This window comes from Nerophis ophidion, linkage group LG17, assembly GCF_033978795.1.
Source record: "Nerophis ophidion isolate RoL-2023_Sa linkage group LG17, RoL_Noph_v1.0, whole genome shotgun sequence".
Lineage (NCBI taxonomy): Eukaryota > Metazoa > Chordata > Actinopteri > Syngnathiformes > Syngnathidae > Nerophis > Nerophis ophidion.
In genome coordinates, this window is record NC_084627.1 from 3,015,170 (window position 1) to 3,030,869 (window position 15,700).

At 42.0% G+C, this 15,700-nt stretch overlaps 1 protein-coding gene across 1 annotated transcript in view; it reads right to left on the reverse strand.

Annotated features, from left to right (window-relative positions):
- Window positions 1–15,700, reverse strand: part of LOC133535783 (WD repeat-containing protein 70) — a 132,040-nt gene that overhangs the window by 74,916 nt on the left and 41,424 nt on the right. Inside the window, exon 10 of the mRNA XM_061875721.1 lies at window positions 369–543. Coding sequence (XP_061731705.1) covers window positions 369–543 — 175 coding nt within the window. The remainder of the gene's footprint in view (window positions 1–368; window positions 544–15,700) is intronic.

Below are 15,700 nucleotides of genomic sequence, written 5' to 3' on the forward strand. Positions count from 1 at the left end.
AAAAAGTAAAATTCCATTCCATTTATGGCGGTCAGTCATAACGTTTTTAGCATTTAATCAATTATCGTGAGGTTTTGTATTAGGGTTCCTAAAAATAGATATAATGACCCACAGACACATTTTTTTCTCTAAATTTGACCATATGGTCCAATTGTCAAAATAAAGTCAAAATAATTGCCCAGGCCTGGTATACGTAGTGCATTCTTGTATTCCCAAGTTTTGGACAAATGCATTTTTAAAGCCAATCTGCTTTGACTTGCTGAACCCTGACTTTTTGACCAGATGACCTTTAGTAAGTAAACAAACATCGAATGTTTACAAGCGCACAGAGCATAGGTGGCTGGTATGCGTTGTGTTTTAAGACTCACGCTCATGTTCCTGTCCCAGATCTGGATGGTGCCATCTTGGCAGCCGGCGGCGATGAGCTTTCCGTCGCGGCTGTAGGTGCAGCATGTCGGGGTGACCTTTTTCCCTTGGAAGGAGCGCGGCTTGAACACGGACTTGTGTTTTTTCTCAGAGGTTACATCCCACGTGCGTACGGTTCTGAAAACATTTAAAGAAATAGCGGGATTGTCATTGATCTTCAACAACAACTGCATGAATTAGTCCTAAAGAAGATGTCCATCCAAACAAATGTGGTCAGGAAAGCCATCCCTTCAACAATAACTCCCAATCCTTAAAGGGGAACATTATCACCAAACCTATGCAAGCGTCAATATATACCTTGATGTTGCAGAAAAAAGACCATGTTTTTTTTAACCGATTTTCAAACTCTAAATGGGTGAATTTTGACAAATTAAACGCCTCTCTGTTTATCGCTCTTTTAGCGAAGACGTCAGAACGTGAAGTCACCGAGGTAACACACCCGGCATATTTATTTTCACATTACAAACACCGGGTCTCAGCTCTGTTATTTTCCGTTTTTTCGACTATTTTTTGGAACCTTGGAGACATCATGCCTCGTCGGTGTGTTGTCAGAGGGTGTAACAACACTAACAGGGAGGGATTCAAGTTGCACCACTGGCAAGAAATCTGCCGCCAAGCCCCCATTGAATGCACCAGAGTGTCTTCACATTTTACCGGCGATGCTAAGTCAGACATGGCACAGAGATGTATGGATAACCTGCAGATGCATTTGCAACGATTAAGTCAACGAAATCACAAAGGTGAGTTTTGTTGATGTTGTTGACTTATGTGCTAATCAGACATATTTGGTCACGGCATGACTGCCAGCTAATCGATGCTAACATGCTATGCTAATCGATGCTAACATGCTTTTTACGCTAGCTGTATGTACATTTGAAACTAGATACCCACATTTAATGCGAAACAAACACTTACCAATCGACGGATTTAAGTTGCTCCAGTGTCACAAGATGCGAAAGTCCTGATCGTTTGGTCCGCACATTTTACCGGCGATGCTAATAAGGCAGCCATGCTTCAGTAGGTACACCCACGCTGTGGCCGAAAAGCATCAAAAGCTATTCGCTCAATAGCTTCAGTTTCTTATTCAATTTCGTTTTCGCTATCTGCCTCCATACTCCGACCATCCGTTTCCATACATGTGTAATCTGTTGAATCGCTTAAACCGCTGAAATCCGAGTCTGAATCCGAGCTAATGTCGCTATAACTTGCTGTGGTAACTGCCATCTTGTTTGTATAGGCAGCCCTGTATGACGTCACAAGGAAATGGATAGTGGTTTCGAAGATAGCGAAAATAAGGCACTTTAAAGCTTTATTTAGGGATATTCCGGGACCGGTAACATTTTGAAAAAAATGTCTAAAAATACAACAAGCCACTGGGAACTGATTTTTATTGTTTATAACCCTTTTGAAATTGTGATAAAGTTCCCCTTTAAGAGATAGAGAGAGCACTTTCCCGTGAACATGTGTTTACAATAGCTAAATCTAATGACTTCAAACAGCATCAGCCTCACATATTCCTCAGTGAAACCTGATTCTCTGCACACTACACAAAACAGATTTAGTGCAGGTTTTAGGACTGACACAACCATAAGTAAGTCATTCTTTAATTAATTATCATTGAGAGCACTGCTTGTCTTGGCTTCAACCAACAGAGGCTGTCTGAAGTTTGTGGCCTACAGAACAAAAACCTCTGCTATGACACTTGCATGGAGATAGGAGTGCAGAACAGCTACAGATTATGTCATTTGCATTTCTACCGAATATGAAAAGTACCGTATTTTTCGGATTATAAGTCGCTCCGGAGTATACGTCGCACCGGCCAAAAATGCATAGTAAAGAAGGAAAAAAACATATATACGTCGCACCGGAGTATATACATTTTTGGGGGAAATTTATTTGATTAAATCAAGCACGAAGAATAGACATTTGAAAGGCAATTTAAAATATATAAAGAATAAGTGACGCATAAATAACCAACTGAGAAGGTGCCTGGTATGTTAACCTAACATATTATGGTAAGAGTCATTCAAATAATTATAACATATAGAACATGCTATACGTTTACCAAACAATCTGTCACTCCTAATCGATAAATCCCATGAAATCTTCTTCCTCGATGTCGCTTCTAAACAACTCTGCCAACTCCAAAAGTATGCGCCGCTTCCTCTTGACGTTTTCTGCTGCATATTTCACTACGTCCAGCTTGTAATCTGCAGTACATTAATTCCTTTTCGGTGCCTTTTTTGTACAGCCTTTCTCAGTTTTTATAAGTTACCGCCAACAATGAAATGATCCACTTTAATAGCTACGGCAGTAGCATGTAGCAGTTAACATTCCATTACCCACAATGCACTTCTGCCATGACCCTCCCCCGCCGAATTCTGATTGGTTGACGTGTGTGTGTGACGATTGCTGACATTTTCTTCGTCTCTTCCGCGAATGAGATAAATAATATTATTTGATATTTTACGGTAGGGCTTCACGGTGGCAGAGGGGTTAGTGCGTCTGCCTCACAATACGAAGTTCCTGCAGTCCTGGGTTCAAATCCAGGCTCGGGATCTTTCTGTGTGGAGTTTGCATGTTCTCCCTGTGAATGCGTGGGTTCCCTCCGGGTACTCCGGCTTCCAAAGACATGCACCTGGGGATAGGTTGATTGGCAACCCTAAATTGGCCCTAGTGTGTGAATGAGAGTGTGAATGTTGTCTGTCTATCTGTGTTGGCCCTGCGATGAGGTGGCGACTTGTCCAGGGTGTACCCTGCCTTCCGCCCGATTGTAGCTGAGATAGGCGCCAGCGCCCCCCGCGACCCCGAAAGGGAATAAGCGGTAGGAAATGGAAAATGGATATTTTACGGTAATGTGTTAATAATTTCACACATGTATGTCGCACCCCCGGCCAAACTATGAAAAAAACTGCGACTTATAGCCCGAAAAATACGGCAATTAAGAAAATAAATAATAGGAAGTTACCTGGTGGTAATGCCCGGATTCACTCACATCTGGGGCAACAACAATTAATTCATTAAATCGATTAATTAGATTGGAAAGAAGCTTTGATTTGTTGTTGTTTGGTTGTCTTAATTCATCGTTTAAGTGTAACTAATACAATTTTATTTAAAAAAGAGCAGTTGTGTGTGGCACAAATTTTTTTTATTTTTTTTTATTGATGCACAGGAGATTCTTTATTATTTTATTTATAGTACATGTGTTAAAAGTGAAATCGTAATGATGAACATGCACTTGTATGAGAGAAAAACAATGAAGATTATTGCAAACAGAAAAATATTAGTTGATTTCGAATAATCGTAGAAACTAATTGACAGATTATTCTACTATAGGGCTGGGCGATACGGCCTTTTATTAATATCTCGATATTTTCAGGCCATGTCACGATACACCATATATAGCTTGATATTGTGCCTTAGCCTTGAATGAACACTCGATGCATAAAATCACACCAGTATGATGATTCTATGTGACTTATCAAAACAACACTAAATTAAAGTGTACTTATTGGACAGTACGCCACTACAATAGTTTAAAACAAATAAAGTGCACTTTTGTGCATGATGTCACATAAGATATTTAAATAACTGTCAAATGAAAATGAGCTGCATAATAGGAAATCTAATAGTGTATGTCCTTCGCTATGTGCTAAGTTTCTACGGACTTTATCTCCTTCTGTTGTTGACAATTTTTTTCTTAACGTGTTGATGTGGAAATGGTTGCTTCGGCATTTTGTTAGTGTGGCACCAAACATAGATGTTGACATGCAGATTTTCAAGCACTCTTCATTCTCTAGCGGGTGACTTTTCCAATAATGCTACATTAGTAGAGCTGCTACTTTTTGTACGCTTTTGGCACACACTTGACAAATTACGGTTGTCTGTTCGACATCTTCCCGCTTGAAGCCAAACCACCGCCAGACGATGGACCCCCTGCTGTTTTTCTTGCTAATTAATTCTTCCTCCATTTGTTACCAGATTCGCACCTTCCTTCTCTCGTATTACCACTCTGTTAGCACCACAGCTAATGTTACCATCTCTCTGCTCGGCGAAGGCGTATGACGTTGTATGTGACGTATGTAAGAAGGTGCGCTTGTTTTATCTCTCTGTGAGATAAAATCTAAAATCAAATGCGTGAGAACGTATACTCGAATATCACGATATAGTCATTTTCTATATTGCACAAAGACACACCCACGATATATATCGAGTATATCGATATATCGCCCAGCCCTAATCTACTACAAAAATAACTGATAGCACCAGTCCTACTCAGACCTAAATGATATTCCTATTAACCAGTGGTTCTCAAATGGGGGTAAGCGCACCCCTGGGGGGACTTGAAGGTATGCCAAGGGGTAAGTGAGATTTTTTGAAAATATTCTAAAAACAGCAACAATTCAAAAATCCTTTATAAATATATTTATTGAATAATACTTCAACAAAATATGAATGTAAGTTCATAAACTATGAAAAGAAATGCAACAATGCAATATTCAGTGTTGACAGACGGATTTTTTGTGGACATGTTCCATAAATATTGATGTTAAAGATTTTTTTTTTGTGAAGAAATGTTTAGAATGAAGTTCATGAATCCAGATGGATCTCTATTACAATCCTCAAAGAGGGCACTTTAAGTTGATGATTACTTCTATGTGGAGAAGTCTTTTAGTCATTTTTATAAATTTTTTTCCAAATAGTTCAAGAAAGACCACTACAAATGAGCAATATTTTGTACTGTTATACAATTTAATAAATCAGAAACTGATGACATAGTGCTGTATTTTACTTCTTTATCTCTTTTTTTCAACCAAAAATGCTTTGCTCTGATTAGGGGTACTTGAACTAAAAAAAAAATGTACATCATTGAAAAAAGGTTGAGAACCACTGCTATAAACAATAACTTGGGAAGCAAATTAAGCACCAATCTAGAAAACAAGAATGCAAAACAAACAAAAATCCTACAAATGTCAAGTGATGGAAAAATGGATGGCATTCTCCCCTATGAGTAAAAAGTATCAACAAAAACCTTGTGAAAATGAGCCATATAGCCTTTAAAAGGTGAATGTAGGCCGCAAACTGCAAATATAAGTTGTTTACATTAAAAACATGGTGGAACATTTGACCTTTGACCTTGTTGGCATAACATGTCATTGTAAGGATTTCAGAAAAAATGTGCTCTACCTGACATGTTCCTTTCATAATAATGCAAGCTGCATTGGCGGGACAAGGTGATGTCATCACAAGTCCACATTTGGTCTACTGAAAGACTGAACAGCACACCCCATGTGTCCGCGACCCACTGCCTGCTTTAGTGAACACGGTGAACTCCAGGCCATAAGGTCAGCCGGGGAGTGTAAACGCACACAGTCGGGGCTGCTACTAACAGCCAGGCAAGAATTCCTCCACTGCCGGCTACAAAGTCTCTCTCTCACACACACACACACACGCTCAGCAGTGTTTGGACAAAGTCTAACAATGTGACACAAATGCCAGCTCAAGAAATATAGCTTGAGTAAGAGCTGGCAGGGGTCAAATAAAACTCTGTTTGATACATCCTTGGCCTTAAATCAACACAAAGCCAAGCAGAGTGGAGCGCAGACCTCCACCAAGGCTGAACAATCCTCAACATATTCGTCTGATGTGTTTAGTTGAAACATGCTGTATGGCAGGGGTCACCAACGCGGTGCCCGCGGGCACCAGGTCGCCCGTAAGGACCAGGTGAGTCGCCCGCTGGCCTGTTCTATAAATAACTCAAATAGCAGCACTTACCAGTGAGCTGCCTCTATTTTTTAAAATGTTATTTATTTACTAGCAAGCTGGTCTCGCTCTGCTCGACATTTTTAATTCTAAGAGAGACAAAACTCAAATAGAATTTGAAAATCCAAGAAAATATTTTAAACACTTGGTCTTCACTTGTTTAAATGAATTAATTATTTGTTTTTACTTTGTGAAGTGAAGTGAAGCGAATGAGATTTATATAGCGCATTTTCTCTAGTGACTCAAAGCGCTTTACATAGTGAAACCCAATATCTAAGTTACATTTAAACCAGTGTGGGTGGCACTAGGAGCAGGTGGGTAAAGTGTCTTGCCCAAGGACACAACGGCAGTGACTAGGTTGGCGGAAGCGGGAATCGAACCTGCAACCCTCAAGTTGCTGGCACAGCCGCTCTACCAACCGAGCTATACCGCTCGGTTGCTTCTTATAACTTTCAGAAAGACAATTTTAGAGAAAAAAATACAACCTTAAAAATAATTTTAGGATTTTTAAACACATATACCTTTTTACCTTTTAAATTCCTTCCTCTTCTTTCCTGACAACTTAAATTAATGTTCAAGTAATTTTTTTATTTTTTATTGTAAAGAATAATAAATACATTTTCATTTAATTCTTCATTTTAGCTTCAGTTTTTTTGACGAAGAATATTTGTGAAATATTTCTTCAAACTTATTATGATTAAGATTTAAAAAAATACTCTGTCAAATCTAGAAAATTTTTAGAATCAAATTTAAATCTTATTTCAAAATCTTTTGAATTTCTTTTCAAATTTTTGTTCTGGAAAATCTAGAAGAAATAATGATTTGTCTTTGTTAGAAATATAGCTTGGTCCAATTGTTTATATATTCTAACAAAATGCAGACTGGATTTTAACCTATTTAAAACGTGTCATCAAAATTCTACAATTAATCTTAATCAGGAAAAATTACTAATGATGTTCCATAAATTATTTTTTTTATTTTTTCAAAAATATTCTAACTAGCTAGTTTTTCTCTTCTTTTTTTTGGTTGAATTTTGAAATTTAAAGAGTCGAAATTGAAGATAAACGATGTTTCAAAATTTAATTTGAATTTTTTTCGTGTTTTCTCCTCTTTTAAACCGTTCAATTAAGTGCTTTTTTTCATCATTTATTCTCTACTAAAAAACTTTCGTAAAAGGAAAAACATTTTTTTTTATATATATATATATATGGATTTATTTATTAAAGGTAAATTGAGCAAACTGGCTATTTCTGGCAATTTTTTTAAGTGTGTATCAAACTTGTAGCCCTTCACATTAATCAGTACCCAAGAAGTAGCTCTTGGTTTCAAAAAGGTTGGTGACCCCTGGTCAGGTGACTGTCACACTCCAGTCCTACAGGTGGCACAACAAACCCGAAAATAAATCTAAGAATCTCATCTACTATTGCAGCTAATCCATTTAACAAACACAAGCTCTGGGTGGGTCCAACTCGGTTTGTGACCCAAGGTTTTCCATTGTAAATACCTTATTTCCTTAAATTGCCGCCAGGGCGCTAATTAATTTAAAACCTCTTCCCACTCCAGCGCTTACCAAAGGCATGCGGTAAAAGTAAGCATGCGCTAATTATTTTAAACCCTCTTGTCACTCCGGCACTTACCAAAGGCATGCAGTAAAAAATTGAGTGTGATGTAAGGATACCATCATGAAAAGCACATTTAATAAAAAAAAACTTTATTATGGTCTTACCTTTACTTATAAATTTAGTCCATGCCAGCTCCTTCTGATCAAAATCCTCGATAACTTGTTTATAGAAGTCTTCCTTATCTTTCTTCAATTTTAAAAGTCTCGATGGAGATCTTCCTTTATTACCTCCTGCTTCGATTGAAAGTCCAGTTTAGAAAACTGCTATCAGAAGTTCCATCATATCCGTCCCAGCACATATCACGTCACTCAGTCACTTCTTCTGCAGCCGAGTAGTCGCAAGAAGGATCACTAGCGCCCTCTACCACCAGGAGGCGGGAGTCATTTAATGACTCATATTGGACACACGCAGCTACGGTATTGTGACGGTCTCAAGCCGTCATCTTGCGGGTTCTCAGGACCACCAAGGAAGGACATGGCTTGAGCAGTTTGACTTTGTTTATTTTTCAATAAAACCTCGGTCCAGGTCGCTCTTCCGCTCCTCCTCGCCGCCATCTTGGGCCGGGCTCGAGCGTGCCCTGCCTATCTGTCGGACCGTCGGCTCCACGTCCCCACAGGTACCGGTATATTAATAAAACATAGCTGCCTACCGTTCTTTTTAACATACCGGTATTCAATAACTTGGACCTTAAATCCTACTGAATAGCTCTTAATCTTCTTCCCTTTTTGCGATTTCAAATTACCGGTATTGAAATCAGCCTCCTCGAATTTCAAAATGATGACAGGGGAAGGGTCACTTGTGACGTCACGAGTTTGACCCGGCGGTAACACTAAGCATGCGCTAATTATTTCGCAAAGCGAGTTTGACTCGGCAGTAATTCAAGGCAGGTGCATACATATGCCCGGCGGCAATTCAAGGAAATACGGTAGTAACCGAAAGAAAGTGAGGAAACCACGCTGTGTCAAACATTCTTTTTTTTCTCTCTCTGGCACTCATCAAGGGTGGACACTCCTCTTTCCTCTCCCTTATCGCTCCGGCTTGCTTCTTTGTCTTGTCTTAACTGTTTTGTTGCCTCTTGTTCCACTGCCCTCCAAATCAACATTGGAACTATTTAACTGACCTCAACAAAATTGACAAGATCTTAGGTTTAGGGAAACCTGGTTGTTGCTGGACACACGACGGACTCTTGGGAGAAGGAGGAGTGCCGCGTGCCTGGCGACCCTTTTCTGTTGAGGATTTGAAGATATCTATCTATTCAAAATGATGACAACAGGACATCTGCTCTGGTTTGTGAACAATTTGAAAGTTGCTGGCAGTCTTCAAAATACCCCAAAGCTGCCACAAATGTCTGTAGGAAGCGAGAAGAACTGTGGACACGCTTGCGATTTTGGATCACATCGGACTGTCTGCTCCGCAGGTTTGAGGACCAGTCATAGACAATTTAGAGTGAAGAGCAAATTTTATTTTCCCTCGTATACAAAACATTCTAACTTGGATTGTTTCCCTGGCTTCGAGACTCTCCCGAAGGACAGTGCGGCGAAGACACAACAAACTCCCTTCTTGTCTCTCACGGACACACACCTGTTGTTGTTGACTTTGGACTTATCGGGTGCACGGCATCACGGCCACGGAACAGAGACACACTGCAGGCTTACACACAAACATGCATCCACAAATATATAGGCCAGACACATACATACCCCAACCCCCCCAATCCAACGCCCTCGATGCAAAACCCATAGGGGTGAGGAAAGGATGGTCAGTGCCTGAGAGCTGCGGCCTACCACCATGACCCCGCACTCCCTTCCCTCTGTTGCTAGATATCTCGAGATGTATGTTGTAATATGTATATGAGCTTTGCTAAGGAGGTTTTTCCCACTCCTAATGGGGCCCAGTCTAGATTGTATGTTTTTACTCATCCTTCCCCAGCGTTGTACCTTTTCCCCATCTTTTACGGCGCACCTTGTGGCGACCCATCAGCGTTCCTGTTCTGTAACCCTGTACACTGTTTGTTTGTCTAAACTTGAACGGTTTTGTGCTGAACTCAGTTTTTTTGTACTTGTGCAATGACAATAAAGACATATCCTTTATCCATGTAACGAGACATGTCATAATCCCACATGACAGTTTTGACTATTTTCCTGTATTTTGTATCAGTTCCTGACCTAGTGCTCTTATATTGGTTCTAATTCCTGTTGAATTCCTTGTTTTGCTGCACCCTCACTTTTTGTTTTTTTTTCCTGCCAGAACACCTGTTTTCTATTAGTTAATGTAGCCTATTTAGTTTCACCTTCTTACCAGTGCTGGATCATTGTGCTTTGTACTTTAGCAAGTGTTAAGCTTCTGTGAACGTCCATGCTGCACCAGATTTGTTTTCACTACCTGTTTTTTCCCATAAGTGATCAGAATTCTTGCCTGCACATTCCCTTTCTATCTCTGCCTAAGCAGAGAAGCCCAGACTCCCCTCTCCCCCAGCTACTTCGTCCAGCTCTTCCTGGGGGATCCCGAGGCTTTCCCGGCTGGGAGACAGTCTCTATACCGTGTCCTGGGTCTTCCCTGTGGTCTGCTTCCGGTCAGGACGCGTCCTAAACACCTCCCTAGGGAGGCGTTCAGGGGTCATTCTGACCAATTGCCTGAACCTCTTCTGGCTCCTCTTGATGGGGAGAAGCCACGGCTTTACTCTAAGCTCCTCATCCTATCTCGAAGAAAGAGCCCCGTCACCCGACAAAGGAAATTTTGGCCGCATGTACCCGTGATTTTGTCCTTTCGGTCATAACCCAAAGCTCATGACCATAGCCCAAGGACGTAGATCGACCGATAAATTGAGAGCTTTGACTTTTGGCCTAGTTCCTTCTTCATCACAACGGACCGATACAGGGTCCACATCACTGCAGAATCAGCAGTCGATCTCATGATCCACTCTTCCCTCACTCGTGAACAAGACCCAGAGTTACGTTAACTCCTCCACTGTGGGCAGGATCTCCTCCCCGACCCAAAGATGGCACTCAACCCTTTCCCGGGCGAAAACCATGGACTCAGACTTGGAAGTGCTGATTTTCCTCCCAGTCGCTTCACACTCAGCTGCAAACCGATTCAGTGAGAACTGAAGATTCTGGTCAGATGATATCAGCAAGACCACATCATCGGCAAAAATCAGAGACCGAATCCTGCAGCCATTAAACCAGATTCCCTCAACAATTATGTCCATGAAAGTTTTAAACAGAATCAGTGACAAAGGGCAGCCCTAGTGGAGTCCAACCCTCACAGGAAAACGGTCTGACTTACTGGTGGCCCTGCGGTCCAAGCTCTGACATTGATCACAAAGGGAGCGGACTGCCACAATCAGGCAGTACAATACCCCATACTCTCTGAGCACTCTCCACAGAACTTCCAGAGGGACACGGTCGAATGTCCCCTCCAAGTCCACAAAACCCATGTAGACTGGTTGGGCAAACTACCATGCACCCTCAAGGATCCTGCCGAGAGTAGCCACGACCAGGATGAAGATCAAACTGTTACTCCTAAATCCGAGGTTCGACTATCTGACGTAGCCTCCTCTCCAGTACAACTTTAAATAGGCTGAGGAGCGTGGTCCCACGATAATTGGAACACACCCTCTAGTTCCCCTTTTTAAATAGTGGAACCACCTCCGCAGTCTGCCAATCCATAGAGCAACACCCCCAATGTCCTTGCAAAGCTGCAGAGTCTTGTCAACCACAATAGCCCCACAGCATCAAGAGCCATATAATAAAAATCCATTTAATACAACTTTTCTGCAGAATGGAACTTGGTTGTAGAAATCTGCTTTCAGGGTTCTTGCTGACGTTCACGTCTCAGGATGGCTGCTGTAGACCAACCTCACCCACTCTTGCTTCTTGCCTGGTCTTCTTGCAGCTGCTATGACGTAGGTTACCGTAATACCCCGTATCTTACTCGAAAGAGCAGATTCCAACCATTGGAATACTCTATATCAGGGGTGCCCATTACGTCGATCGCGATCGACTGGTCGATCTCGGAGGGTGTGTCAGTCGATCTCAAGCCAGGCATTAAAAAATAGACATAAAAATGAGCAATCATCAATCATACCAAGACTTCACTTTCGTCAATTGTTTGACATTCTCGGCACCCGAGGATCTTGTGAGATGACGCTGGCTGCTGCGAGCTCATATTTAAGAAAAAAATCACTAACAGGGCGGACGCAGAGAAACACATTTTATTTCTAGAGACTCCGTACCTACTGTCAAAACTCTAAAGACCGACTGCACAGTTCCTGTCTTCACCATAAAAGACCTGTTTCATCCTGCCTGTGCTAACAAAATAAGAGTCTCAGAAAGCTAGCGTGCACAAGCTAGCAAGCAACGGAGTTTGATGCCAATGTATTTCTCCCCCGCCCTCAGCGACCGCTTTCTCACTTGCTTGCCCACCCGCACACTCACCTGCTGCCCGACATTAAAGGGCCACACACATATGCTACTCTCATAACAAAGTGTTTAAAAACGAGTATGCAAGTTGGACAAATGAGATGCCAAATCCAACCACTTTCATGTGGTATTGGACAGAAAGGAGGACTTTTTTTCTCCTCCATTTGAAAATGCGGACGTTATCAGCACCACTGTCTAATTCCAATCAATGCAAGTCATCAGAATCAGGTAATACACCAACTTATATTCTTGTCTTCATGAAAGAAAGGAATCTATGTGTGTTAAACATGCTTGTATTATCATTAAACACTATTAACTTGTTGACAAAAATGTCTCTTTCATAAATAAATAAATATAAATTATAAATAGGAATGAGGTAGATCTCCTCGACTTGGTCAATTGAAAAGTAGCTCGCCTGCAGAAAAAGTGTGAGCGCCCCTGCTCTATGGCCTTCAAAACTTACGGTAATTGGAAAAATGCACTGCACATTATATTGGCAGCTGCAGCTTTGATGGTAAAGGTTTAAAAAATTGGTTTTAAAACCTCTGTAGGACCGGTTTGAAAAGCTTAACGGGCTGCATACAGCCCCCTGGCCGTAATTTTGTTATGGCTGGCCAAGTAGGTACCATACACCTTAAGAGTACACCCTGCTCCGCATGATCAAACACAAATCTCACTGGGGCGGCATAGCTCGGTTGGTAGAGTGGCCGTGCCAGCAACTTGAGGGTTGCAGGTTCGATTCCCGCTTCTGCCATCCTAGTCATTGCCGGTGTGTCCTTGGGCAAGACACTTTACCCAACTGCTCCCAGTGCCACCCACACTGGTTTAAATGTAACTTAGATATTGGGTTTCACTATGTAAAGCGCTTTGAGTCACTCGAGAAAAGCGCTATATGAATATAATTCACTTCACTTTGTAATTCAAAGGAACCCTTAAACTCATTTTAAAAGAAGGTAGTTTGTTTTTGGAATTCCACATTAGGGCTGGGCGATATATCCGATATATCGCGGGTTTGTCTCTGTGCGATATAGAAAATGACTATATCGTAATATTCGAGTATACGTTCTCGCGCAGTTGCTTTGAGCAGCGGGCATAACACTACAGGCTCTCCTCACTCTTTCCCGTCTCTCCTTCTCACAGACAAGCAGGCGCACAAACTTACACACGTCACACACCGTCACGTCATACGTCACATACGTATACGCCCTCGCCCAGCAGAGAGGTAGCAGACTTGGTAACGTTAGCTGTGATGCTAACGTAGCCGTACGAGTGGTATTACGAGAGAAAGAAAGTGCGGATCTGGAAACAAATGAAGGAAGACTTAATTCCCAATAAAAACTGCAGGGGGTCCATCGTCTGGCGGTGGTTTGGCTTCAAGTGTGAATATGTCAAACAGACAACCGTAATTTGTCAAGTGTGGGGCAAAAGTGTTGCTATAAAAAGTAGCATTGCTGCTAATATGTAGCATCATTTGAAAAGTCACTCGCTAGAGAATGAAGACAATTTCTTGACGTCCGTAGTAATCTACCACATAGTGAAGGATGAATACTATTTAAATTATGATTATGCAGCTCATTTTTATTTGACACTTAAAATGTCTCTGACAATCTTGCACTTTCTGTTTTGGAAATGACATGAATGTTTGTGCCATTGCTTAATAACTTTAATCAATACACTTTTGGTCAATTGACTTAGTTGTGATTTCCCTCTCTGCATGAAAGTTTAAAAGTAACATATGGAATGCAGTATGAAGAATAATGTTTTAATGTAGACCAGAGGTCGGGAACCTTTTTGGCTGAGAGAGCCAAATATTTTAAAATGTATTTCCGCAAGAGCCATATAACACAATGTGTGCATTTTTAAGTAAGACCAACATTTCTACAGTATAATAGCTCTCTTATTATTTGTAATAACATTGTTATTCTGAAGCTAACTGTGGAGGGGGCGTGGCCCGCGGGCCTGCAGCGAAGCAGGGTATGCCAGGACCGGCCTCGAAATCAGCGACAGGTGCGTAAATGGCCCACCTGGGCCTTGTTATCTAACCCCCTGTCGCTCTGTTATAAGCAGCAGCCAGGAGGAGAGACGGGGGTTGGGGCTGGAGCCAGAGTGCGAAGGAGAACGAAAGAGAAAAAGACAATTGCTGGAAAGCAACGGAGAGACTTATTGAAAAATAAAAAAATATTGCAACCCTGAAACAGGCTCTCATGTCGGTGCTTGGTGGTCTGAAGAACCCCCGGGAGGGCAAACCCTAAACTAATCAATAAGAAATAAATCACTTCTTACCCTTAATGCAACTTCTTGAACAAGTGTGGTAGAAAAAAGTATGGATGGATTCATGTTTTATATTTTGCACGTTATTTTTAACACTTTGATTACGAGTGGAATTATTCATTACTTATTGTGTTAAGCAGTGTCAGCTCATATTTATCCGAAAGCCAGATGCAGTCATCAAAAGAGCCACATCTGGCTCACGAGCCATAGGTTCCCTACCCCAGAGATACAATCATCACTCATTCAAGGCCAAGGCAAAATATCATAATATATATCGTATATCCCGATATGGCCTAAAAATATCGAGATATTAAAAAAAGGCCATATCGCCCAGCCCTACTCCAAATCAGCTGTGGTAAAAAAGCCAGTGAAAACATTCTGGGGAAATAACCATGTTTCTTATCCCTGCAACCTTGTTTTCCATTCAGTCAGCAGTCCCCGGCCACCCCCAGCCCACCCTACACAAAAGCTTCAGACACACAGCAGTGAATGTAATAAAATGAGGACCATACATCTCCAGTCATGCGTGGGCACTTTATGAAGTAGCCCAGTGGTTCACACATCAACCGAGGAGAGACGACTCCACCCTATTGACCCCCGAGATTGTATCTGTCCATTAGGTTAAAGGCCCAGTGGGAGGTGAAGGTACTGTAGGATCGCTTTCCTTGATGTGGAGATAAAGGACGTGAGAGGTGTACAGGTTTGTGTGGGGTTATTCAATGGTCAAGTTCTGGGAGAAGTGACTGGGTATGCTGGCAAGGGGCTGTGTTTTGGAAAAGGAGGATTAGGAGGAATACTGAGGATGGTCTATCCTCCGTCATAACTGCACAAGATAAAGTGGGGATAAGGGCTGGGCGATGTATCAAATATACTCCATCCATCCATCCATCATCTTCCGCTTATCCGAGGTCGGGTCGCGGGGCAGCAGCCTAAGCAGGGAAGCCCAGACTTCCCTCTCTCCAGCCACTTCGTCTAGCTCTTCCCGGGGGATCCCGAGGCGTTCCCAGGCCAGCCGGGAGACATAGTCTTCCCAACGTGTCCTGGGTCTTCCCCGTGGCCTCCTACCAGCTGGACGTGCCCTAAACACCTCCCTAGGGAGGCGTTCGGGTGGCATCCTGACCAGATGCCCGAACCACCTCATCTGGCTCCTCTCCATGTGGAGGAGCAGCGGCTTTACGTTGAGCTCCTCCCGGATGG